General features: G+C 36.6%; 4 protein-coding genes across 4 annotated transcripts; 3 read left to right on the top strand and 1 right to left on the bottom strand.

Moving 5' to 3' along the window:
• The first annotated feature begins 1,226 nt into the window (after positions 1–1,226).
• Positions 1,227–7,016, top strand: LOC145908198 (prestin-like). The gene is made up of 14 exons (XM_082995418.1): positions 1,227–1,402; positions 1,790–1,921; positions 2,137–2,294; positions 2,368–2,526; positions 2,766–2,930; positions 3,119–3,211; positions 3,287–3,429; positions 3,515–3,659; positions 4,046–4,159; positions 5,144–5,281; positions 5,380–5,522; positions 5,660–5,803; positions 5,861–6,225; positions 6,374–7,016. The coding sequence occupies exons 1-14, from the start codon at positions 1,267–1,269 to the stop codon at positions 6,550–6,552; spliced, it is 2,214 nt and encodes a 737-aa protein (XP_082851544.1). The 5' UTR covers positions 1,227–1,266; the 3' UTR covers positions 6,553–7,016.
• A 4,277-nt stretch (positions 7,017–11,293) lies between these two features.
• On the top strand, positions 11,294–12,955 carry LOC145908850 (uncharacterized). Its single transcript, XM_082996173.1, has 2 exons — positions 11,294–12,309; positions 12,432–12,955. The coding sequence occupies exons 1-2, from the start codon at positions 11,325–11,327 to the stop codon at positions 12,473–12,475; spliced, it is 1,029 nt and encodes a 342-aa protein (XP_082852299.1). The 5' UTR covers positions 11,294–11,324; the 3' UTR covers positions 12,476–12,955.
• A 274-nt stretch (positions 12,956–13,229) lies between these two features.
• On the bottom strand, positions 13,230–16,518 carry LOC145908982 (uncharacterized). The gene is made up of 8 exons (XM_082996298.1): positions 16,313–16,518; positions 15,444–15,612; positions 15,038–15,131; positions 14,667–14,791; positions 14,530–14,607; positions 14,373–14,467; positions 14,170–14,312; positions 13,230–13,669 (listed from the first exon to the last, which is right to left on the bottom strand). The coding sequence occupies exons 1-8, from the start codon at positions 16,449–16,451 to the stop codon at positions 13,454–13,456; spliced, it is 1,059 nt and encodes a 352-aa protein (XP_082852424.1). The 5' UTR covers positions 16,452–16,518; the 3' UTR covers positions 13,230–13,453.
• Positions 16,519–18,626: 2,108 nt separating this feature from the next.
• LOC145907912 (4-aminobutyrate aminotransferase, mitochondrial-like) lies at positions 18,627–25,270 on the top strand. Its single transcript, XM_082995023.1, has 11 exons — positions 18,627–18,793; positions 18,854–18,936; positions 20,150–20,179; positions 20,303–20,420; positions 20,584–20,633; positions 21,147–21,389; positions 21,550–21,744; positions 22,455–22,607; positions 23,289–23,456; positions 24,111–24,369; positions 24,782–25,270. The coding sequence occupies exons 1-11, from the start codon at positions 18,721–18,723 to the stop codon at positions 24,901–24,903; spliced, it is 1,494 nt and encodes a 497-aa protein (XP_082851149.1). The 5' UTR covers positions 18,627–18,720; the 3' UTR covers positions 24,904–25,270.
• Positions 25,271–26,468: the final 1,198 nt, after the last annotated feature.

Here is a 26,468-nt window from a genome sequence, read left to right on the forward strand (position 1 = left end):
TTTGAACTCGTCACAGACAATTCATTGAGGCCAAAGTCTGATGTAAGGAAAAAAAGTTTGCGGAGCACTGTTCTAAATATCAATGACAGCAGAAAAAATTCCATCGATCAGTTCATTTTTATGAGGTAAAAACTCTGTTAACTATTCACCTTTTGTCTATGGGTCAACTGACGTGATTCAGCGACCCGAAACATATAAAGCAATATATCATATTAGCCTGCCTTTAGCCTACCTTACTTACTGCACTAACTACGTTTTGTCATTTTAATTGCCTTCGTCACAGTTTTTTTGTTTACATCGCAGGTATACATACGTCATTGGTTATGTGCTAATTTTAAAATTATGCCATGCGCGCAAAAAATGTTTTAAAACCATGCAAACTGTCACCGTTACCATGTAATCTTCCTGACCGTCATTTCGTTTCCTCGGTACTTGACAAGCAATTTATTACCCATGTAACATGCAACTTCCCTTGCGAGACCTATTTTCGCTTTTTGCTGTGAAGTACAGTTATTTCAAGATGTTAAATGACCAATTTGATAAACGTCTTTATACATAAAAGATATTGTTTCAGCACATGAGGAACGTTTGTTCATTGAGAATAGAGACAGTCTTCGGTATTTGGTTTGCAGTGTTTGATAAATGTGTGGCGACTTTTTGTAGGGTAATAGGCTATATACGCTGCCGACTGGTTTTGTTTAGAAAAGAGCAGTATATGCTTAACAATGGTAAACACGTCAACGTTGCTAAAAATAACAACAGGCTGTCAGCGGTGGCCAGACTTCAAACAAAAAGGAATTTGTTAACCTGCCCCGCCTTGAATTTCATTCACGCTTTATGTGATGTAACAAAGGCAGTTCATGACGCCACTGAAAGCGTTTAGGTGACGTCACAAACGATTAATAGGCATGCAAATTAACAACTGTCGGGCGCGGCCATTGTTTTAACGTTAAGCAGGCCGCACAAACCTTGCTTAAGTCACGACTCCCTCCGGAGGGAGTATTGCCTTTAAACGTCAGTATTACCTAATGTCACGAACTTTCTGTATTGGGGGGAAAAAAGACGTAAAGTTGGTTCCGTCGCGGAAGTATATAGCAGTGCAGTTTTTAAGAGTTTTCTGATTCCTTCGCATTGCCAGACCTCGAGACGTTTCAAAGCATTGCGTAATATGCAAAGTATTTACATTGTGAAAACCAGTATATATTATTTTTGCAGATATATACATATGGTTTAAAAACATTTCGATTAAACATTTACCAAATTGAGATGACGGTGGAGTCATTTGTAAGTGGCTTCCTTGAGACGGAGGAACAATTTCAGAAAAGTTATGGAATAGAAAGAGAGGAAAAAACCTTGAAAGAAAATGTGACGTCAAGGTTGAAGGAAACATTCACATGTTCACGTTAGTATAATATCAATATCTTTGTGTATAAGCTGCAGACAGATGGCCACTGTTTCGACCTGAAAGGTCTCATCAGTGCAGCTGGTGTGACTGTCAGACGACTTTGCTGACCAAACGGCCAAGCAAAGACTTCCACTTTGTGGTGACTATACAGTCACCGTCATCCGTTGGGCACCAAACTAGGTGCAACCTTACGGAGCAAACCAGCTGCACTGATGAGACCTTTTAGGTCGAAACAGTGGCCATCTGTCTGCAGCTTATACACAAATTCATATTATTGGCTCCACATTGCTTATCAATATCTTTGTTTATCACTGAGATATAAACTATGATTGCTCATGTGTTATCCATAGTTGTCATAAACAAACAGCCCGCATTTTTTCACAGGATCGAAACTGGCAGCAGGCGTTCAGTCAGTCTTACCTATCACTTCATGGCTTCGAAAGTACAAGATTAAGGACTGGCTTGTTGGTGATATTACCGGTGGAATAACTGTTGGAATAGTTCACTTGCCACAAGGTGCACTATATTGTTGGACAAGCATGCCCTATATTTTTACTGTTTTGTTTCTGGTTGCATCGTCGCTTTTGCTGGAATAAGCCATAAGCTGGATTCAAGCAGAGCACTGTTAGTGAATCATCAAATATGTTTTGTATCCTATATCACAAGATCACAACCCAAACTTCTATAATCATATTACGCGTGACAAGCTTTCAAAACCCAACTCTTTGCAGGACTGGCGTACGGACTATTAGCCTCTTTACCGGCCGTCACCGGGTTGTACGTTTCATTCTTTCCCGTTCTCGCTTACGTATTTTTCGGTACATCGCGTCACGTTTCCATCGGCACCTTTGCTGTGATCAGCCTTATGATTGGCGCTGTGATTGACCAGGTGAGTTGAAAACGTTGCCAGTTATACGGTTTTCAGTACCCATGTTAATGCTATCTAATATCCATTCCGACAGCGTGTACCGGCCGATTATTGCGGTGACGTCATAGATGTTACGACGCCATCTGCTTTCAATGTGACGAGCGGTCCAACCGACGATGGCTGTTCAAAGCTTCGGGACCAGAGAAAAATAGAGGTTGCAGTTGCTTTATCATTGGCGGTCTCAATTGTATACGTAAGTTTACATATTTCCACACATAGGCAACGTGGCAGTAAATATTCTATGCATGTAACTGGTTAATATTATTTAGTCAATATCAAAATAAAGCGTTGTAATGACCAGTGCTTGTAAGCGGAGAGTCAAAATTCCTGTCACAAAAAAATACGTTCAAAATCTAAAAAAAAATTACATTCTGTAACCAATAACGGTGATAAAAACGTAGAACAAAGGCGTTATCTTTATCTTGCATTTAGTTCGTTATGTACATTCTCCAACTTGGCATCGTCACGGTCTACTTGTCAAGTCACATGATTTCCGGTTTTACATGTGGAGCCGCCTTCCACGTGCTGACGTCACAAGTTTCCAAACTTGTTGGATTAAGTGTAGAGCGAAAATCCGGACCTCTGGCGTTAATTTACGTAAGAATGTGCATTTTATTTTTTATTGCTCATCTTTGCAACAAAAAAATTAACAAACATTTTTACACTGATAGTGTTAAACAGCTTAGATGTTGTTTAAATTATTATGTAGCTCTTTTTGCCGTGATAATTGTTCTTTATTTGTCTGTTGATTGCCTTACATCGCTCTCAAAATATTTTTTTTGCAGACATACATCGAAATTTTTTCGAATCTCTACAAAATAAATTGGGCAACTGTTATTGTGTCAGTTTGTTGCATTGTTGTCTTAATTATTGGAAAGGTAAGAAAATTTTGAACACATAATCACTCACCAAAAACCTTTTCCAAACAACTCAAATACATTTGCGCTTTTCAGGAAATTAACGTCCGCTACAAAGAGCGGTTACCATTTCCGTTGCCGTGGGAACTGGTAGTGGTTATTTTCTCCGATCTCGCTTCTTACTTCGGTTTTCTCAATCTCAATTATGGCGTTTCCGTAGTAGGGGAAATCCCAAGAGGGTAAGTACCGAAATTATAAGGTTTGAATTTTATGCTTCGCATTTCACGATCGCAGCATCACAAAAATTATGTTGTATGTGTTCAGAATTGAAACCTCTATTCCAACTGGCAGCGACCTTGGAGCTGTGTTTGTGAGCGCAATTCCAATTGCCGTTGTGACTTATACAGTGGCTATATCCCTTGCTAGAATGTTTGCCACTAAGCATGCGTACCAAATCAACTCCAATCAGGTAAAAGTCGTAGCAAATAGATTTGTTTAAATTTAAAATGTATACTGCTCTTTCTGGCGGAAAATTACGTGCTATATTTTTACGACGTTTCGTCTGCCATTCAGTGAGATTTCATCAGGTATTGATACTGCAATTTCAAAGTAATCTATACTAAAACCCAGAATTTTTGTGCCCCAGAATGTTTTAGTGTAGTTTACTTTGAAATTGCGGTATCAATACCTGATGAAGTCTCGCTGAATGGCAGACGAAACGTCATAAAAATACAGCACGTATATTTTATGCCAGAAGAGCGGTACATTTTAAATTGCAATATGCCTGGCAGCAACAGGAGTTTCAGGTTTGTTTAATTAGTGTGGTGGGTAAGCAGGCGTTTTCTTTCCATGTAGGAACTACTAGCCTTTGGAATGTGCAATCTTGTTGGATCTTTCTTTTCCTGCTTTCCAAGTTCGGCTTCCTTGTCACGAACTGTGATCTGGGAAGAAACAGGAGGAAAGTCACAGGTTTGTTTGTGTTCCGTCACTTTATTAAAACCGGGAATGAATTCTTTGACGCGAGCGCCTTGCGTGGGGTCAAATTCGCTACAGCGAAAAAGGTTTACGATTTTTGGTCGCTGCTACTTTCCGTGCAGTTTTCTACATTTTTTAGATGACGAAGAACCGAAAAACTTTGGCAAATAAATTTGTTGTAGATGTTAGTTTTAGGCAAAGTTGCCATGGCCGTTTCATATGCGCTTTAAGTTTTATATCACCGAAGTTGGAATGTAATAAAAAAATTACTTGCATCATAGAACTCCTGTCGACGCGCTAAACATGCCAAGTGCAATTAACGTTACTTTGCCTTGTACATAACTGGTCTTTGTTCACAACGTTTAGGTTTCTCGTATAGAATCATTTCAGTTTTAGTTTTTGTTTTACGTTTTCTCTAACAACTGTAAGGAAACGTACATAGTTTCACATAAAGTGATAACTAGGACTGGCCTAGATTCCTTCTTGATCATCCAACAAAGATGTTTTTTTGAATATATATATTTCGCCTACGCGGCATCCTCAGTATTCTAAAAACAACAAGAGTAATCGTAGTGATTAGCATCAATAACACACATCAAGACTAACATGTACACACTTAACCTCCAGACCGCCATAAAAAAACACATCTTGGTTGGATGATTAAGTAGAAATCTAGGTCCTAGTCATCACTTTTTGAAATAATTTTAACGCTTTAATCCCAAACCAATTCAAGTCGTCAATGGGAGAGCAACGCTTTTTTATAAACGTTTTTATATAGTTTCACATAATTTCTCATCAACCAACAACTAAAAGTATTTTATGCAAAGAAGTTTCTGTTAAGAAAGTTAAATGTTCGTATTCACTTTAGGGTTATGCATGTATGTTTATGATACCAAATAGCTTATTTAAAACTAACCTCGTATTTCATAATTTAGCCTTACACATTATTCCAGCTGCAGCTTTGTGTTCTTTATACAGTTGACGGGTATTATATCATCTGTGGTTATACTCGTCACTCTTCTATGGATAGGACCACTGTTTGAATCTTTGCCAGAAGCTGCGCTTGCTTCCATCATCGTTGTCAACCTTAAACGGATGCTGCGACAATTTGAACAGGTTTAAAACGCATTTGGTTATTACCAGCTGTTGCTTACTATTTCCGTTAATAGGGTGTTCACAAGCTGCAGACTGTTAACGCTTATATTTTATTGCAGCTTCCAGCACTGTGGAAAATCAGCAAGCTTGACGTTATGGTTTGGCTGGTCACGTGGTTGGGAGTATTTTTGCTCGGGGTTGACGTTGGTCTTATGATTGGAATCGCTTTTTCGCTGTTCACCGTCATTGTCAGAACACAAATGTAAGTATTTGATTCTGTGTCGTAGAAATGATCCGAAAGCTAACAAATCTATCTCGTAAAATTTGTTTTCCTGCATGATGATGTTAAAATGATGCATGATGTTTAATAAATGCATAACACCTGCAATGACGTCACAGAGTTACCGGTCAGGTGATGACGTCAGTGGGTGACACGGGGGAGTACCGAAACCACAAGTATTTTCGTAGTGATGCCGAAAAAGAAAACCCTAAGATTTTGATTTATCAATTTCCGTCGCCCCTCTATTTTGCCAACAAAGAAAGGTGAGTAACATGACGTCATAAACAGTGACGTATTATATGACGCGTTTTGTCTAACAGGTTTTTGAATCAACTTTATTCCGAGCTTGGTTTCGATCCTGCTATGGAAATTGCGCGACGAAAGAAGCAGAAGGCAAAGCTATCCAAAAACGTCATTGCTAACGCTGGTTACGTGGAGAATGACGTTAGCGAGGAATCCAACGGTTCAACGCAAACTGAAAAACCAGCAAATGGCGTAAACGTTATATCGATGAACGAAATCAACAGGAGAAGCATCGTTATAGAACGCAGTGACGAATTGCGCTACGTCATCATTGAAATGAAGGCGTGTTCTTTCGTTGACAATGACGGACTGAAATGTATCAAAGAACTTCACAAACAGTTAAAAGAACTCGGAATCAGATTAATGCTTTCTAGATGTTCAGGTAAGACACTGCTTTAACTGAGACCTACACTCAGCATTTTACATACATAGCGTTTCTTTGTTTATGGTCAGACTGCATGAGGTAGATACCTTTGTAACATACCTAGACAACTTAAACCGATGTGATAATAACTAACGCATCTTTGCAGACGACGTACGACGATCCCTTCTACGCGGGGATTTCCCTCCAAAGGTGGACGATGACGATGCTGAAACTGAAGCTGTGTTTTTCATATCAGTCGAAATGGCGGTTCGTTACGCAGAGCGCAATGTGGCCAAGCAAGACGTGGTAACGGAAAACCTTAACGAAGTTATCACCCAGTTTTAATTATCGCCAAATTTTGTATTGATTTTTACATTGGTGGGGATTCTTCATTTGACAAAAGTTTACGACTTTGTGGGTTTTTCATAGTCCGGTGTTTAGAAATAGGTGTAGCTTTTTTACTGTAAAACGACAGCCTCGTTAATAATATACTATTTTAGTCACGCATCATCTACTACACCACCACCTGTTGATTATGAGTGGTTTAAATTTAGCGCTTTGTGGTTCGGGCTTTTTTAATTTTTTTTTATTTCGGGATTAAAGTTTTTCCCATAAAATTTGCCTTTTTGTGTTCGTGACAAACCTGAAATATATTTTGGGTATAAATATTAACCATACAATGTGTTGCCACTTTTCTATATGTGTTTACGTTGTTTTCGCTTTTAGGTATTATAATGTCATTGGTGCCGTTATCTCTTATTGGTGCGCATCTTATTTCCAATATCTACGTACAGTATCTTGTTTATACGATGGCAAAGATTACGTTTTCGTTTTTATTTAATTTTTTTCTGTTTATACTCTTAAATAACATTGTCCGTTTTATTACTTTATCTTCACATCAGTCATGATTAATACAATAATGCATTAATTCTGTACTGATGCTGTTTTCGGTAAATAATACAAAGATAATGAAAGTTACTTTAGTTACAAACCGTGGGTATTGACAGAATACTGTTAAAAAATAACAACAAGGAATTGCGCTTTCCTCGGAAAATGATAACGGTCGTAGAAAAATGTCCCGAATTAAAAAATAATATCATTTTTTCATGTACTGACAAAAGCACAACCACATAGCATAGCGCTGTACGTGAATGCACAAAAATACGCAACACAAAAAAGTCTTTCTGGTACTATTAGAAAATTATTGTGCAACCATAGTGTGGATTGGTGTCCGTATGGTTTCCACTGAAACCACTCAAGCGCAATAAGTATATGCTCAATCAAGCGTGGCATATTTTGTCATGCATCGCTGATTTTGCCTCAATATGCTGCACATGGAAAATGAGGTAAATTCAAAAACGTCTGCCACTGTCAAAACTGGAACAATACATGATTTGCACCAACGCCAATGCGCATGCGCGAGAATCGGGGTCATAGGTTAAGTTGTGCTACGCGCGTTTTGTTGTGTAGAAAATGATAGGACTTGGTTGGTAAATGTGAAGTATAACAACAGTTCTGGGGTGTTTTTAATTTTTTTTGTCGCAAAATGAAAAACAAAGACCCTAAGTATGACATAGGCGTTGCGGACGTGGATAGTTGGGAGTTTGCGCGAAGATTGTAAGCTGTTTGGTTTGCAAACCAATAACAAAACAAAGTCGGAACATGTTGGTCTTTTCCTCAGATGTTATGGGTGTAAAATTAAGTTGTTAAAACCAGCAAGGGAAGCAGCCTACATAAGTATTTTATGTTTTTCTGAAAAAGTGCAACTCCTTGACCCATGTGATGGCATTGCAAAGGACAATCTGCTGTGTCTAAATGAAAACGATGTCGATTTACGTGGGCAAAAAGCTCCTAAATGTCAACCTATTAGCAGAGCATTTGAATACCTGGAGTCTCATTATATTAAACCTTAAAAATGCTGCCTATTGCTTAAGTACTGATTTTTCGCATCCAAAAGTGTACACCATCCAAAAGATTCTCCTTGTGTTAGACCATGGGGAGAAATTTTGCAGGCATCCTGCATCTGTACAGGTAAGTTGTTTGGGTAGTCCTATTAATTGTGAAGTAGCCTAAAATAGGAAATCAGTATGCCTTGAAACCATAGCATTTTTTAGATTAAATCAAAACTGCAATCACATTGCAGCATCGAGCCGAAGCTACAGCAACAAAATTAAGAGAAATCGTGCACTTCACTTCTCTTTCAGAGGAATGTACCGAACTCAAATTTTATAGGTTCATTGAAAGCTAAAGAAATAGATTTCTAGCAATCTAGCTTAGACAAAACAAGTGATTATTTTTATATATTTAAATGCACATTGTTAAACTGCCCTTTTTATGTTGTACTTTGTTCAATGCCTTTGTTTGTTCCTTTCAGTTTACTGTCATATTACCTCTTGTAATTGAAATTTTTTGTGTTCACACAGTGGTCCTGATTTATTAATGTTATGTGCAAACATTTGTATTAACACTCAATATTTCTTCTGACTAAATAGTTCTGTTAGATTACACATATCATGACAATATCAGCAACAAAATAAAAAACATTTTCAACATATATACGATGATTGGCCAATTGTTTAGTTTTCCGCACTTCCTACCATGGCTTCAATAAATCACAATGTCTGACAAGCAACTCCTCACAAATGTGAAAAATCCTGTCAGCCATCACAAAGTCGCCAAACAGTGGTGTGTCGACTGCCTCTTCCATCAGAAACAAAATGAAACTGTCTCCATTTGCAATTACATTTTTAGGAGTTTCTGTACAGTCAATAATGTATTAACTTTGTTGTAAAGAGGGTTTTGAAAAGGTTCGGATAGGTCAACATTCAAGTCAATACTATGACTTTTTGGTTGCCACGAAAGAAATTTTGTTAATGCTGTTATGATTCTTGAAACCGATGAGCAGGAAATGCCAAATCTCAGTGTTAAATATTTTTCCAACAGTTCAAATCAAAATCTCATGAATGTCATCACTAACTCATCATCAAATAACAGACATATACAGATTTGTTTGCTTCTTGTTGCATTGAAGTTTGAATCTTTCCAGTAATTCATCCCAACAGATCTCTTATCTAGTAACTTAAAAACTGTTCAAATTTACCAGTTCAAAAGATGTCAGAAAGTTAAATTCACATCGACATTATTCCAATACATTTTGTTTTCGGTTTAAAGAGTTCACTTGCATCTGCAACTACCACCTGCACCCAATATAGAACTTGGTTCAATTGTTTCATGGCTTGTGTTGGGACTATTTAAAGTTGTTAGGGTTCTTTACTTGCTCGTCAACCAGATGGTGGTTTCCTATCTTCTACAACACTGGTTGTATGACCCATGTGTAAATTAGGAACTGCATTTTTTTTTGTTGGCCTGCCTTTAACAAAGTGCTGTTTGGAGCAATTGTGAGTCAATTTGCGTTTTTTCACGACCTTCCCAAAATTCACCCATCGATCATGATCTTCTTTATGTTTTGAATTCGTTGGAAACGGGTGAAGCACGAATGGAGAATCACATACGCACCGCGGCACCGACTACATTCAAGATTGCATTCATGAATTTCACCCTGTCAGTAACCCTGTTTACATGGCCATCAAGTCGACTCGTGACCGGGTCACGTGATTTTCAAATTCGACGCGCGAAAACGACGAATTTACATGGGGCTTTTAAGTCAGCTTAAGTTAAGCTGTCTCGGGCTGACAGGCTGTAAATTCAGACTCTGTACTAAATAAATTATCAATATTTCTAATCTAAGCATGCAGAGAAAAGTTATTGGCAGTTAGTTTACGCAAATGCTTGCTGTAAATTGGTCCTTGATTATAGTGTCAGTTTACTTTGCCAGATATAATAGATGATTTAACTAGAAAGCCTGCTGCAACCCGTATTTTTAATTTCTGATTAAACTAAAAGGCTGCATTTTCCTGGAATGTGTTCACAACAACACCATGGTAAGAGTATTCAAGTGAAAATTTCATGTTTAGTAGTATTAATTATCTCTGTCCTTCTTCACAGAATCCTTTTCAGAAGCTGCCTAATCCCGTAATCCCATGTACAATTGAGTGTCAGAAAAGACTGAATGGAATGTTTCATACCAGCCCAATGTTAATTAATTTGAAACAAATATACAGAAGATGTGATAGTTACATAACATAAACTTGTGTCATGGCATTCTTGTCATATTTTCTTTTTTTTTGACGAACAGAAAAGGTTTACATAAGCCTGCTTTTGTATTTTATGGTTGATTGTTGTTCACAAAATCCTTGCATAAATAAGATGCAGTAGCCTAAATATGAATAAACAACCAGTTTGCATTGACTTGTTATATTATAGCACATCCAGCAGCAAATGAAAACAGTTAACACAAGTGCATTCTTCTTTCAAGCAAGTGTCAGCATTCCTGCAATGCATTTGTTTCCTTCAGGTCTCCAAAATGCAACTTAGGTCCTCAAAACGAATATTGCTTTTTTGTATCTTGATGCTTGTACAATTCATTTAACACTTGCGCAGTATTTATCAAAATTAACTCGAGTAAGCACATCCTTCTCGCCCCTGCAGCATATAGAGCATACTCACGTAGTTGTACTAGAACTAGTTTATTACTTTTAAGGTTTATTGTAAACAGCAAACCCTCAACGCACAACCTCATAAACAAATCACCTAATCCTAACTTCTTCGCGGCACTTGTCGCAACTGGGTTTAAGCTGACTTTATCGCTTAAAGCTGTCCCGTAAACCACTCTCCGCGTTAGATCGAAGGCCGAGACGGCTTAAGACGCTTGCCTTTTTCTCTTCGCCGAAAACGAGAGAGTCGGATCGGCGAGTCAGCTTCGAAGCCGTCTTAAACCGTCATGTAAACGGGGTTACTGTTTTGGATCTCCACTGACGCAGTTTTCTTCGATTGTTATTGCAACCAAGTACGCAACGTCCAAGTCCTGACATTCAGTTTAGAATCAAAGCCGTATAACAAACAAAATAAGTTATTATTTCCAAAACTTTCTATTACACAAAACAGCATTTCGCTCGCGTAGCACAACTTGACCTCTGACCCCGAGCTGACACTAGAGGCGCTGTTTTGGTGCAAATCATGTATTGATGGTTACAGAAATGTAGAATAGTTTGCTAAACATGCGTGTTGTAGACCATCTACCAAGCAAAATATGCGAACTTTTTCATTTGCATTGCGATCAAATTATAACTGTAGCTTCGTGCAACCAAAATCACTGGCATGTTTACAAAGAAGATTCAAAACTGGGTATGTTCATTTGCCCCAAATCTTTTGCAAACACTTTGGCGCATTTACTGATGCAAATGGGTGTGGAAAGTTTGGAAATACAAGGCACTTTGAACGTTTTAACGTCAATATTAGTTGGATTGGATATTTGTGGTGGACATTTTGTAGCCTGGCTTAACAACGATATCTTAATTTTTGATGAAAAGCTAAATGAAGGGAAGGTTCCTTTAGATGAAAACATTCTATCATTTGCCAAAAACAAGATTACTGCAACAACTGGTACTGTTTCCCAGTTGGAATTTACTAAAATAGTAAAGCACTCTTTAATTTCAACAGACTTGTATGTTTCCCTGTTTGGCTTGGAGGCATCACAGAATAAATATTCAGTAGTATTGTTTTTTCTTGAAAATGGACAGATTTGGTATGAGTTTTTGGAGACGTTTCAACAATTAACATTCCTTTATTCACTTGGTGAAAAGTGCATCGATGTAAATTGTAATGGTGAATATGGTTTTTCCCTTACTGCTGCAAGTGGAAAAATTGCTACTTTCATGGCAAAAAATGGAGATCTTGATGTGGAGATAACATGGCCCGGTGAAAGAGATGCTGGCAAAAACATATGCAGGGACAAAATGCCGAATTGTGGAAAAGGTCTCATTGCAAATGATTGTTTTGTGGTTTCAACCGAAAGACGATTTACAGAAGCAATAGAGACACAGTTACAAGGAGCACTTGAAGAAATAAAAAAACTGCATTTACAAAAGAACATTTTTGAAGACATGAATCATGAACTTATTTTTAAACTTAACACAAGAAAACAATTAGCTGAAATCTCCTCAGAAAATTTGACTGACATATTTTGCTCAAAAATAAATCAAGGTATGGTCTCGTTAACGTTCACAAAAAATCTTACGTATGATTTATTGACAGCAGTTTGTTTTTATGAAATGCACACAACTGCATTTGACACTAAATCTGATACCATTCAACTTTCTTTAAAGGAGGTTATTGGCAGCCGATCAATCTCATGCTATATCACACATAAGAAGAATATTGTGAAAATTGGATATGTTGAACTGAATTTGTGGACCTTTCTAAAAGTAACTGATCACTTAGTTAATGTTGAACAAACAAAGTTTCAATTTATAGTGTATTTTTACAAAGATTTTTCTGATACTTCTAATGGGCCATTGGAATATGTTTGTGGTAAAAATTATGCAGAAGAAAAAAACAGTGTTTTTTTAAATTTGTCAGAATATTTTGTTAACGTTAAAGTGAGTCTTCATTCCGACCTCTATGTTGTTGAAGTTAAATGTTCTTGTGATTTATTTTTATCAAAGCTGAAGCATTCTCTGCTAGAAAAATTGTTAAATGATGTTAAGACTAAGAAACTTTGTCTTCAAAAAAGGGCCAAGCACATAGTTATTCTAAAACTAGAATAAGTTTTTTATGAGTGGTTATTGAAGTTACGACTGTTTGGTTAATGGTATAATATATTATTACTAGCAATACATTTTTCTTCCAATGCAAAGAGTATAGATTTATATATATGTGGCTTTTGTTGTTTGAAACAAGAGACATATTTAGTTTTTTATGATTATAGTAAATTATGTGTATAAAAAAATAATCCTAATAAAATTTTTTGGTTTTCATGTGGATTTTGACAAAAGAGAATACAGTGGCGTTTGTTTAGTTATCAAAACAGACCAAAATATTTCACAAAAAGGGGGAGTCTGGACTCCTCCCCTTTGGATACGCCCATGATCCCAATTAAATAACACGACTTTTACAAGGTAAACTTTTATTAAGAAAGTCACAAAAAACAGCGGCAGAAATAAGAAAGAAATAAAAATTGTAAAAATGAAAAGAATGAAATTCACTAGTGATTGTTCTTTTCTAAACCACACAAGCATCATGGTTACAAAGTGTGAATATATTGCAATGGAGATTTTTTTCATTGAAATAATAAAAATGCAAAAGCTCCCTTACCAATAAAAACATGTTCTCCCATCTGTTTAAAATATCATGATGTCGATGAAGAATTAGAAAATTTACTTCCCAAAACTTCACTAATTTCCTCGTCGTGCATAGTAGAGTTTTTTTGTAATAACTTAATCCTGTCTTCAAATTTTTTCGGTTGTCTTGAAGATAAGTGTTTTGTGTGTGTCGACTTCTCCTTGCTCTGCTGCTTTCGCTTCGTCTTTCTTTTTCTTAATACCATCCGTGTTGCGTTTGATTTCTTAAAAAAATGCATTGGTTTCATTTTGGAAGCAAAAGAGTCAAGATCTTCATTTTACTGCTGACAGTAATTCCACAGACTGTTTCAGCCTATAACAGTGTTTCCCAACCAGGGTACACGACGGCATTCCAGGTGGTATGCAGGCACATTTCCGTAATTTGTGGATGTGGTTCGTATTTAAAAAATTGTAAGTGATCTCAAAATGTTGGATACTTCATCCCCTGGGTTACAATGCAACACTCAACTAGTTGGTGCATGTCAAAATTGTTTTACCTCCAAGTGGTACGCAACCACGAAAATGTTGGGAATCACTGGCCTATAAGGTCTGGTCATTGCAGGTGGTGACTGTTGCACTGCCCAGTCTGGTTAATTTCATGACTTAGGGCATTAAAAAATTCTATGTTAAATGTATTTTGTCAAACTACATGCCATAAATATGAAGGCTACAAAAATGTAAAACCTTAACTGGTAATTATAACAAAGGAAATTGTTTTAATTACTTTCCAATCCTTAATTTTTACTTTCTTAACAGGTGGGCTTTTCTTTTTGGAAAGCAGCAACATTTCACTAAATTTTTGCTCTTGTTCTGTTGTTCTTTGACTCATTTCATCAATTTTACTCTGCAAGGGAGACACTTTCTTGCCTTGAACAATAAAACATGTTTTATTCAAACATATAGAAGCAAAAGTAAGTTTTTTCTTACGTTTTAATGCTGTTTCTTTTTCTTTAAGTATTTTACATATTTCCTCCTGCTTTTTTATTTCTTTCATTTTTTGTTTGATTTTTTTGTCCTCCAACCTGCAGTTGTGAAATATTTGTGAATTGGGACTTTCAGGAAGGTTGTTTTTATCAAAACTTACCTTTTCTTATTAGAAAACCAGTCTAAAATTGACTTCTTGCTGCATCCAATTTTCCACATTAATTTAGTGGCATCATTTCTGCAATTAATGACATGATAATTGTAAAGAGATCGTAATAAGCAATTTCAAAGACATACTCTGATGGAATTGGGTTTATCATATAGGCATCATTCAGTATGTGTAGTTGCTTGGGTAAAAAACATTTCTGAGATTTTTGACGTAGTTTTGTTCCAGACAGAAACTCAGAAAATTCTTCTCCGCTCTGAAAAGAAGGAAACTATGTCCACATACAAAATACTATGTTCATATTTTGTCTCAAAACAAGCACAAAATAATTGTTGTCAATTAAATAACTTTTCAGAATTATTTAATTGACAACAATTAGTTCAGAATTAGCTTTTTTATAAATACCAGTTTGCTGCCAACAGAGCAATGTAAACTTTTGTTTGTTTGTCAAGAAACAAACCCAAAAATATTATTTATGAAATAAGTGCGAAATTTAGAAAACCTTGGCCTTGGCTGCCTCAGCCAAATCCATCCATAAACACAGGTAGGGATAGTAGACCATCGCACAATCCATTCCCAAGTCCAGAGATTCAAATCTGCAATTTTACCCACATAGTAACCCATATTTTTAAAATATTAAACATTACACATAGTAGGTTAGAGTCAGACATTGTTAATCTGCACATGCAGAATATCAGTTGATCCTACTCCCACATGAAACTTCTAGAAGTGGATTTCACTCCATTAATATTTTCTGATGCTTTATTATGACGAAAGTAGTGCAGATTAAAAAAGTTTTGACTGTATTGTAAAACACAATAAATGCCTATAAGATTGTCATTGTGCCTGAATATATTTCACAGAGGCTATACATAGTTATGCATGACAAAAATATGGTAAAAACAAACCTTTTTAGCATTGACACTTTTCTAATAGTGTGATCAAAACTATGAATGGCTTCAGTAACATTCCTTTGCGATAAACCCAAACTAATTCTTCGCATGCGAAAATCGGTAGTAAACTTTATTAACTCATCAATGGAGGGTCTTACAATATCACCATCATCTCTGCTAATATCTAAAACACACAAATGTTGAGGTTAAACATATGCCTTTGAGTGTTTCAAAAATGGTGTAGATTGGAAAGTTGTAATTGGTACAAGAGACTAATCAATGTTTTTCATATCTAATGCATTATTTGACATTTTTTAGAGACGATAAAATTTTGAAAATGTCTGCTGATGAGGCAATTGGGTGTAGCGTAGGTCCCAAATTGGAAAAAATTTTGTTTGCAAAATTTACTGATAATCCACGCAATATTAATTAGCTAATGCATTATCATACGAAAAAATGTTGCAATCGTCTGCACAATTAACGATCGCCAAAAATATATCCTCCGCGTAGGCCCACCCCAGATTGGAAAGTTTGTTTTTTGCGTGGAGGATTTTTTTCGAGGATCGTTAATTGCGCGGACAGTCACAACGTTTTTTAGCATGCTAATGCATTAGCTCATTAATATTGCGCGGATTATCAGCAAATTTTCGCAAAAGTTTGTCGCTTGAGCAGACAAACTGACTTTTTTGTATGTTAATGCATCAGATTATTGTTTTTGCATGGATCACAGAAAAATTGCGTCATTCTTTCCATTGAGGGGTGTACCAACCAACCATGGAATGATGAAAGTTTACAACTATTGCAAAAACTCAGTCTATATGAATTAAACAAAGTATCCAACATTCCCAACTACGTTTATTATCAATGTCATGACCATAACTCACCCATCCAGTTACTTGCAGATGCTGGAAAACTATCTATTCGGCACAACTTCACAATCGGAATCCGGCCATTTTCTTCAATTATTCGCTTTATTATATCCTTTTCATTATTTTTTTCGGTTTCGTGCTTACATGTATCCATTTTTGCATCCAAAAAATATGATTCTTTTTGAGTATTTAATTCAAGCTACATCAACATCTGTTAAAACCTCGACAAAACTAAAAACATTCGTCACCCACAAGCGAATTTTATTTTTTAGGTTCAAATAGGGGATTTTTTTGTCGCTGTCGCGTAAAGCGCTTCCATTAATTTTGTTGTATTATTTACAAATAATAAAAAAACGTTAAAATTACCTAAGTTTTTCTTATTTCAGTGTATTTGTTTTGGATTGGCATGACCCGGGTTTTAACGTTCCCCGTGCCATTTTATTTTTTGTGTGTATGGTTCATGCACATAGTTGTTTCTTTTGCGCAAAATGCAAATATGATTTTATTGCATACGATAAAAAAAACATTAAATAACTAAACATCATAACTCCTTCACCTTAAAACATGTTTTAGTATTTGTGTTTTTCAAAAAAAAATGTTGTTAAATTGAAGGAAAACTAGTAAGCTTCAATGTATTGGAGCTTTTGGCAACGATTGACTCTTTCTTGAAATTACTAACGCAATTCGGCCTCGTGGGAATAGCTTTTCGTGGGATGATTGCTTTGCACCTCCCGATCAATTGTACGTCTGGGTATTCCTCTGAGGAAATATAGGCTAGTAATCAGCATTAGAAATATAGAATCCCCATAAATCAGTAATAACGATTTTTGTGCCAAAAATATAAACAATTACCCACGCAAAAATTGTATCCATCGCAATTAAACAAAACTAACGATAAGAAAGATAAATATGTTTTGTGCATAAGCCATTTTAACGGTTTACCTTCATAAATGATATGAATTCGTGACACACTCGCCTTCACATGATGCTGTATGCACGTGTTCCTTTCCTGGATATATAACACAATATTTTTCCTTTCAAGGACATTGATTTCCGTTTCGAAAAAGGATTTATGTTAACGTATGAGCAGGTTACGCTTTATTCTATAACTCGTATACAGCTGATACGTTACGAGTTTAATACTGACTGATAGGGCACGTTTCAAATCTTTAACAGTAACTGAAATGTATATAGTCACTTGCATAACAGTAAAATCCAGGGTTTTGAAAAATGTACACCAAAGTTGTTTTAACTATTAATGACTTAAGTATAAATCTCGTTACCTAGATAAACGCACCCAACAATGAACGCTTGTTTGCAAAACAAATTAACGGCCAAATATTTTACAACTGTGTTTCTTTTTGCAGAAAAATACAGCACATACAATTATGGCAAAACATGAAAAAATGTTACAGACCGTTGTCGACTGGTCATTCATACAAATGTTAATGACATTAAGATTATGTGAGAGGTAATGCTTTAGTGCCCACAGGCGACAAACCTTTCTCTCTTTTAACACTTCCAATTAACGAGAAAAAGTTTCGCTTGATTTGCTCCTTCGCAAACTTGCTCATCTGACTGCTGATCATGCGTGACAGCTGCATCCGGCATTTAGGTCTGGCACAGGCCAGAGGGCAAGAGGGGCCGCCCGCGTCCGGTTGTCTGTGTTTGTGTAAACGCATACAGCTTTACCAGCAGTCGTTTTTGTATTATGAATTAAGATACTGAGTTTGAGCGTATTTGTTGTTCAAAGTGGAAATTCTGTATTTGTAATCAATTGCTGCTGACCATTAGATAAAGTGCCCTCTGCTGATGTAATGCGTACAGGAAACATTGCACCCAGGTTAACACAGATCAGCAACTGACCCTGTAAACCGATATTGAAACCCAATGCTTGGAACCCTGCTGTTGAGTAGATGAGTCTGAACTGCATTTCAGAGTTAGATCTCGAATTAGTGCATGTACACGTGGCAACAGCTGCTTACCACGAGAGCTTTACGTTCTATTGGTTGCATTTTTGTGTAGACTGAGTCGTGAATATCATTAGGTCAACACTGCCTAGCTGTATGTTTGCTATGCCTTATATCAGTTTACTCAAAATATTACCTGTTTTTATGCAAGTCTTTGCAAATGCCAAACTAATATACAATTGCATCGTTCTTTGCAATAGTGTTTTGGTACAGTCTTGGATTTAAAAAGGCCAACACCATCTCATAACTGTTGTATTGCCCAAGGATCAGGATATGTGGTGTGTGCATAGCGCCACTGAACTGTGCGCTGTTTCAAACGATTAAGTTCAGTCGGGGTTATTCTCGGTCAATGGGTGGTATTTTTTTCTTTTTTTGCTCAGACGAAGTCAGTCAAACAAATCCTGTTGGTTTTGCAAATATAGCAGTTCTTTTACGCTCTGTTCACTGTCCGCAATGACTTCAAGGGTTTGCAAACTGGGCCAGGTCTTACGCCGTGGCCAAAGTGTCGCAAATGTCACCGCAAAACGTAAGTGGTAGGTGTTGTTGATTACTAAACCTGTTTGCAAGTTGTTTGTATTCTGTGCAGACGTGAGATCTCAGCACACAAAGCCAGCACAAGAACCTGGTGCGCCAGTGATAAAGACTGAAGTTCCTGGTCCAAACACAAAGGTACGTTGAACACAATGAAATAATTCAAACGAATCGCGTTCCGTTCCTTTGCACAATACTGGTGGTCGTTGACAAGTCGTACAGCACTTTTGAAAAGAAATTCTGCTCAACCCTGTGCTGTGTTTGTGCTTGATAAGGGTGCAAGTTTGCGAAGACCTGTTATGTTACAAACAAAATAGGTTCGGTTTGTACTTCATTACAACCTACAGTATGATGTCGTACAAATAATATAATTGCGCAGCATGAGCTAAGTTGTATTTGACAATTAGTAAATTATGCGTTTTAACTAATCAATAGAATTATGGGTCAAAACAATGTGATTTCTGTGGATTGCGTCGGTTGTATGGTCTAGAAAAGCAAAGATACGTTTAAGACAGGTTGCAGCTATATCTTTCACAAATTTGATTGAAATTAGATTTCTGTTTGACCATGAGTCCATTACTGCTAATCAAAAACATATTTACGAACTTCCTACATTTGCATCAAAACGTATGTGCAGAATACGCCAACACCAAGTCTGGCAAAACTGTAATTAGTCAGACCTGCTTAGTATACAGTGGTTACTTGAGTGGTTAAGCGGCTTTTGCAACTTACACTGGGGCGTTAATCATGTTGTCCAAACAGCAACGTCAGCATACACGGGTGTTAAAGCAATTTTGCAGCAACCGAATGGGATTTAACGATTTTCATTGTAATAAAATGTAAAACCAATTACCTCTGCTGGGAATTGACACTAAGATCATTGTTGAGGCAGGCGTGAAAGTTGTCTGAGCAATTTCTTGCAAACATTGATTAATAATTAATCAGGTACCGTGTGATTGGACAGGGGTTTGGCGGCAAAATCAATGCTAGGTCGTTAATCGATTTATTTTCGTCCGGAAATTTGCTTGTGATTGAAAGCGGTTGGACGGATATGTGTTTGACGAATGGCAAATCACAGTGGTAAACAACTATTGTTTTACAAATGTTCAAACTTCATTACGTGAATATTCATATTCACAAAGTATAGACCTCGACATTAAAGTTATATCACAGAAGAATTTGTATAGGATGATTTGGTGAAAACGTATATTATTCAGTGTATAGGCAAGCTCTTTCCTGCCTAGAAATTGAATGCATCACATGTTAAATGGAATGATTTACCCACATTTCGACTAATGACTGTAATTGCTCTAGTTTTTGCTTGTCCACAACGGTTTTTTGTGTTTTTCAGAAACTAATCGAGGAAACAGGAAAAGTGCAGGTACTTGTTCCTATTGGTTGTTTATAAAGGATACTGAAAGTATGCAAAATATATGATGTGTTGATGACAAACGACTTGGGGATTTGACGTTAAAGCTCGAAATTCAGCTATTTTGCTTTGCAGAATAGCGGAGCTGTTTCGTTTTTCTGTGATTTTCAAAAAAGTTTTGGAAACTATTTGGTGGACGCTGACGACAACGTTCTTCTCGACTGCTTTCAACAAATTTCGTCTCTTCCACTTGGTACATGATTGTGTTTTGGCTTTGTTACTCTGCTTCTACTTTAAAATTCACCAACTTATTTTGCAATGCGTTTTGATTTCCTTCAAATTTTCGCATGTGGTTGAGATTGTCCAAAGTCTGAATTGCCATGTAATGGCTGTAAACATCTTTCGCGTCTTTTTAGGGTACAACAACCAGGAATTACTAGATCTTTGTCATGATGCAGCAACAAAGGTAAACTCTTTGAATAAAGCTGGCTTATGTAGAAAAAATTTATAAGCATATTACTACGAAAATTTAACCAAATTGCACCATTAGCAATATAGAGTCCATTTAACTAAAAAAAGTAAAATCAATTTTAGAAACATTTTAGTTGTACTCATTACACATAAACAACTGTATTACACAAAAATCCAAAGCAACATATTTTTCACGTTCGTGTTACCTCCTTTAATTATAGTGATTTGTTTTGGTAAAAACATTCATTGTATTTAAAATCGAATGTCAAATTTATGGAATATTTTGAATATATTCCTGGACAAAAAGAAAATTTGACACAAAATTAAAATTAGCTGACTTTATAGTTTGACTACGAATAGATAAACAAATTTTAACATAAACAAAACTACCCATAGAACTCGTAAAAAATCATTTTATAAAATCTATAAGACCTTAATGCAACCATTCTCAATTTACACATTTTCGACAAAACACCAAAAGACCTTATTTCATTATTTTAACTCTCAGTCGGCGATGGTCAACCGTCCAGCATTGGGAATGTTTCCCGACAGAAATTTCCTCCCATTGGTTCAGAAAAGTTTGATCAAGGTGGCGCCACCCGGTCTGAAACAAGTAGTCACGATGTCTTGCGGTAGTTGTTCGAACGAGAATGCTTACAAGTCTGCTTTCTTCTGGTACATGAAGAAAAAACGGGGAAGCGAATTGCCTCCACCTGGTGACCCAGCCTACGATACCTGCATGATAAACCAGGTAAATATCTCGCTTTGGCGATGTTGTTACTTTTAATGTAGTTTGTTTTCAATTATATTCAAGCACTGTAGTTTGTTTTCAATTATAATCAAGCAATGTAGTTTGTTTTCAATTATAATCAAGCAATGTAGTTCTTGTACAACGCGAACTTGTGTTTTAGCCACCAGGGGCGCCAAACCTGTCGATTTTGTCGTTCGACGGAGCTTTCCACGGTCGTACACTGGGTTGCCTGGCAACCACTCACAGCAAACCGATTCACAAACTCGACGTGCCGAGTTTTGATTGGCCAATTGCTCCTTTCCCGAAACTCAAATACCCCCTTGAGGAATTTGCGCGCGAAAACGCCGCAGAAGAGGTGGGGATTTTTTACAGTCGATTTTTGTTTTGTTTTTTATGAATTAATTCCTCCAGTGGAGAAGAACAGGTATGGATATGTGATGTGTTTTGAAATTTATGATCACACTTCAAGTACGATACATTCAAAATATAGATGTGAATACATATCTTATGGGTTACGGCTACGATATACTTGTGCACTATTTCGTGGATTTAAACCAAACTATATCTGTGGCCAAACAATGTAACTGTGCGATTTCTTCGAAAACTGATAAACACATAGTGTACCATTGTTTAAATTTCTGAAAAACGTTTCACCAAGAAATGTAGTTCCTGGTAACAGTCGACATTCCACTGTAACCGCGCGGGAGTGCGCGACTTTTCAATAATAGAATCGTGCTTGCGCATCTCCAAACTCCTCAATAAAACTGAATTACACGCAAACACAGCGCATAAATTAATAGGAATTGCTCTTCTGGCACTTAAGTTACGAAAGTGTTTATTGTAACCAACATTTCGTCCACCATCCGGGAGACTTCCTTAGTATTATGAAGCGCACAAATCCCTACAAACAAAGCAAACCTTTGCAAATATTATTGTTACGATCATCTATAATTACTTCTTGTTCAACACAAATATATGTTTTCTGTTAATGTAAAGTATGCAGTTGTTTTCCTTCGAATGTTACATTTAACCTCTGGAATGACTTTAACAAGGATTGTTTATCAGGCTCGGTGTTTGGAAATTGCTGAAGATTTAGTTGAGAAATGGAAGTCGAAAGCTCCTGTTGCGGGTTTGGTTATCGAACCTGTTCAAGCTGAAGGAGGTGATTTTCACGCTACTGCCGATTTCTTCAGAAAACTGAAGAAAATGACTGAACGGGTAAGCCCAGTAACAATTCCATTACCAACATAGATGTGTGGATACAAACAATATTTATATCAAAACATAAAATTCGTAACTATTTTACGCAATACCTATATTAAGGGTGGCCACACCGTCCTTATTTTAAAGATTTACCCGTGTTTGTCATCATTGCTTAGGTGTCCATATTTATAGGCATTGCTTAGGTGTTTTAGCCACAGGCGTCCTTTAGCTCCAACAACGTTAAATACAGGCCGTTATCTTAAAACATTATTTGTTTGTCATTCTCTCGTCACGACCAAAAAAAGGTCATTATGTTTAAATGTCAATAAAATGCAGCATGATTTAAATCCTATTTATCTGCAGTTGTCAGCTTCACATCGATATCAACCCTGTCAATAATAATATAATAAACTAATGACAGGTGATCAGCGTTAAAACGATTTTTAATTTACTTTGAAATCATAAATGTAAATTCTGCCTATCTCCTAGCTCTATTAGATTTTGCCATGTTAAGTCGTTTTTTTTCTTGTGAACCATTAAAACACAAAGGCAAATTTGATCATAGCTGTGTTTTTCTTGACCGTTTTACTCTGTTAAGCTAAGATATATTTCTCCCAATGACTAAAAAAATATGGCGACCACACTTCTTAAAAGAATCAAGCGTTTGTTTTACTATTGTATTCTTTCTCATTCCAGCAAGACATCGCATTTATTTGCGACGAGGTGCAGACTGGTATGGCTGTGACCGGCCGCTGGTGGGCGCACGAGCACTTCGGGTTTGAAAATCCTCCGGATGTGGTAACTTTTGCGAAAAAAATGCTGACTGGGGGCTACTATTTTGCTGACCATATGAGGTGGAACACTGTAAGTTGTTTGGTATTGGTTGTAGTATGTTGTTATGCCGTATCCCATTAAAATAGTGGTTTCCAACACGGGGTTTGCGGACCCCAAAGAAGCCCACAAAAAACTGTTTTTTAAACAAAGTTTCACTGACTACAAAGGTGGGAAACCACTTGATTTGTGTACCTAAATTATGGAACAACTCTATTGCTTTAAAAGGAGTTACTCATCTACGCTATACGAATTTAGTAGTGGCTACTGTCGTATGACGCATGTCGTTGTGAAAACGAAAGCCGTTTCCAATAACTGGGGTTGATGTTACGTTTTCATCGATGCTTATCAACCTTATCCACTTTACTTAATAGTTTTTGTTTTATATCTATATACAATCTACAGAAAGCACTTTTTATGTTTCGTGCAAGGTTAGTCTTGACCCAACATATTTCCAAACGTTTGGAAAAACTAATGCCCTGGTTTCGTTTGAACGCCACGCAAGCGAATTTTAATGTACTGCACCCACCTGAAAGCGCTTCTCGACACACTGTTTGTAAATCACACATCTAAACATTAAAAGTGACATTTTTTACATTTAGGGGTACCGCGGTAACTAAAAAATTACAATGTAGACTTATCATAAAACAACTTTTGAAACCACATAATATGACCATTTTCTCGCAGGGCTTCCGTGTGTTCAACACCTGGATGGGCGACCCTGTCAAACTTCACCTTCTGGAGAAAACTCTCGAAGTTGTCGAGCGTGAAAAGTTAATGAAACAGGCTGAGCAAAGTGGGCAGCGACTCCAAGCGGGTTTAAGAGACCTTGAAAAACGTCATCCTGGAATAATGTATGGGACCAGAGGTCTGGGAACTTTTAGTGCTGTCGATATTTTGGGCGAAGGCAAAAGGGATAAAGTTCACCGGCAGTTGCTGCAGAAAGGTGGGTGATTTTATATGAAACGGCCATTTACGCAGTACATCAAAAAACGTAGCAAAAATTGACGACAAAATTATGCGTAAAATTAAAATACTGCTGTTCAATGACACAGGTGTGTCTGAAACTTCTGCTAAATATGTCATTGTACAGGACCTTAGCTTTGAATTGAAAATTCAAAGTAGTTATCTCAAAGTATATTTGCACCTGAGAATATATTTTTATTATTTTTATACAAAAAATTTAATAATCCCATAATGGTGCTGATTGTCTGCCACTATTTTTGAGTAGCTTTGGATGTGTCATAAAGATTCGTATTTTATTTGTTTATTTTGGCTCTTTCTAAAATTATCAAGTGTTTCGGTGTGTCTGAACTTCAGCTTGCAGACGCTTGACATTGAAACGATACAACTTTTAGGTGTGCTTGCTGGTCAGTGTGGAACGAACACTATTCGATTTCGACCTTGTCTGCTTTTCACACCGACCCACGCAGACATGGTGGTGGATAGGCTTGATCAGACCGTTACTGAAGTGGCGTGATCTTGAAACGAAGTGAAGATAAGAAAGAAGTTTAATGTGTTGAAAATTGTTGCGGTGTACAAGAAGCGCTTGTTGTTGTTCACTGATCTGTACATTTCTGTTAATTTTCGTAGTGTAAATGTGTAGTCAATAAAACTGCCATAATTTTTGCATTCGTTGTTTTAATAGTTTTTTTCCAAAAAACGGTGCTTTTGCATGAAGAATGTTTCGGTGAGAAGGAAATGTCATTATGTATAAATAACTTGTAACAAATGACAATTTGATATGTCAACAAATAATTTCGCTGCTAATTAGCTTTTTGTTACCTCGAACATTGAATTAAACTTGCCCGTGAATCATATAATGACCATTGTGAAATTTTTGAACAATAAATAATGCACTTTCGGCAGAAAAATTCAAAGCATTTTCGCCAAAATCTTTGCCGCTGGAATTTAAAGCTTGATTTGGGAAAATATGACGTCAGGGCTATATTGGTTTCAAAACATGGAGCATCGTAAACAGAAACTTCTCTACGCTCGAAGGTTGTTTTGAAGCGAGGAAGATGTATCACGTATTGCTAGGTCTAATGTATAACAAGCAAATGCCTGACAGAACACGCCAGTGTGGTTGCTTTTCGCCTATTTACCAATTTCGCTGAAATACCAATCTCATCAGTATATAAATAGGTGCGTGAACAACATCTTGCAGCAAACACAAAGAGTTGCTTTGCTTGTTGTGTTGCGGCAGAGATTTTTAGCAAGAAATTAAAGCGAATATCGAATTAAAATTGCAATTAAACATGTTCACTTCAATTTATTTTCGCATGGTAATTCATTTCTGTTAGACTTTATTAAATTTTAATTGTTACTAGAACAACTTTGTGTCCACGCTTCTGGTTTTAGAAAACATGTATCGCTTTTTATTAAAGCATCTTCAGTTCTACAAATAACATAAACAGAAAAGACATAGTTAAATGCTAAAATGATAAAACGATAAAAATTGGCCGAACAGAAGAAACCTCTGGTGCTAACATACTGGACGACGCTCTGAGCAGGTGATGCGAGTGACCTACTTTTTTATCACCACAGGCTCACATTGCTTAAACAGGCGAAACAACGATCAAAAGGTTATACGAGGACAAATAACAAAAATCAACATTCAAAAATTAATTTTACCGTCAGTTGCGTGAGCCCCGCCCATTTCATTTCATTTTTATTTTTTTATATGATTTCTTATTATAACCTTTTGATCGTTGTTTCGCCTGATTAAACAATGTGAGCATGTGGTGATAAAAAAGTAGGTCACTCGCATCACCTGCTCAGAGCGTCTTCCAGTATGTTAGCACCAGAGGTTTCTTCTGTTCGGCCAATTTTTATCGTTTTATCATTTTAGCATCTAACTATGTCTTTTATGTTTATGTTATTTGTAGAACTGAAGATGCTTTAATAAAAAGCGAAACATGTTTCATAAAACCAGAAGCGTGGACACAAAGTTGTTCTAGTAACATTTAAAATTGAATTGATGGTTAACTTGTGTCACGTGAAAGATGTGTTGCTGGTTAGGTAGATTTCATGAAGTAAAAACAT

The sequence above is a fragment of the Ascidia mentula genome, chromosome 7 (assembly GCF_947561715.1).
Source record: "Ascidia mentula chromosome 7, kaAscMent1.1, whole genome shotgun sequence".
Lineage (NCBI taxonomy): Eukaryota > Metazoa > Chordata > Ascidiacea > Phlebobranchia > Ascidiidae > Ascidia > Ascidia mentula.

Excerpts from the sequence above, each read along its gene's own strand:
- LOC145907912 (XM_082995023.1), top strand. The coding sequence starts at position 18,721 with ATGACTTCAAGGGTTTGCAAACTGGGCCAGGTCTTACGCCGTGGCCAA. Across the intron at positions 18,794-18,853 it reads CGCAAATGTCACCGCAAAAC|ACGTGAGATCTCAGCACACA; the intron begins GTAAGTGGTAGG and ends TATTCTGTGCAG. Across the intron at positions 20,180-20,302 it reads AGGAAACAGGAAAAGTGCAG|AATAGCGGAGCTGTTTCGTT; the intron begins GTACTTGTTCCT and ends TTTGCTTTGCAG.
- LOC145908982 (XM_082996298.1), bottom strand. The coding sequence starts at position 16,451 with ATGGATACATGTAAGCACGAAACCGAAAAAAATAATGAAAAGGATATA. Across the intron at positions 15,132-15,443 it reads AAAGTGTCAATGCTAAAAAG|ATTTGAATCTCTGGACTTGG; the intron begins GTTTGTTTTTAC and ends GTAAAATTGCAG. Across the intron at positions 14,792-15,037 it reads CTGAGGCAGCCAAGGCCAAG|AGCGGAGAAGAATTTTCTGA; the intron begins GTTTTCTAAATT and ends CCTTCTTTTCAG.
- LOC145908850 (XM_082996173.1), top strand. The coding sequence starts at position 11,325 with ATGCGTGTTGTAGACCATCTACCAAGCAAAATATGCGAACTTTTTCAT. Across the intron at positions 12,310-12,431 it reads TTGCTCAAAAATAAATCAAG|GAGGTTATTGGCAGCCGATC; the intron begins GTATGGTCTCGT and ends CTTTCTTTAAAG.
- LOC145908198 (XM_082995418.1), top strand. The coding sequence starts at position 1,267 with ATGACGGTGGAGTCATTTGTAAGTGGCTTCCTTGAGACGGAGGAACAA. Across the intron at positions 1,922-2,136 it reads AATAGTTCACTTGCCACAAG|GACTGGCGTACGGACTATTA; the intron begins GTGCACTATATT and ends AACTCTTTGCAG. Across the intron at positions 2,295-2,367 it reads TTGGCGCTGTGATTGACCAG|CGTGTACCGGCCGATTATTG; the intron begins GTGAGTTGAAAA and ends CCATTCCGACAG.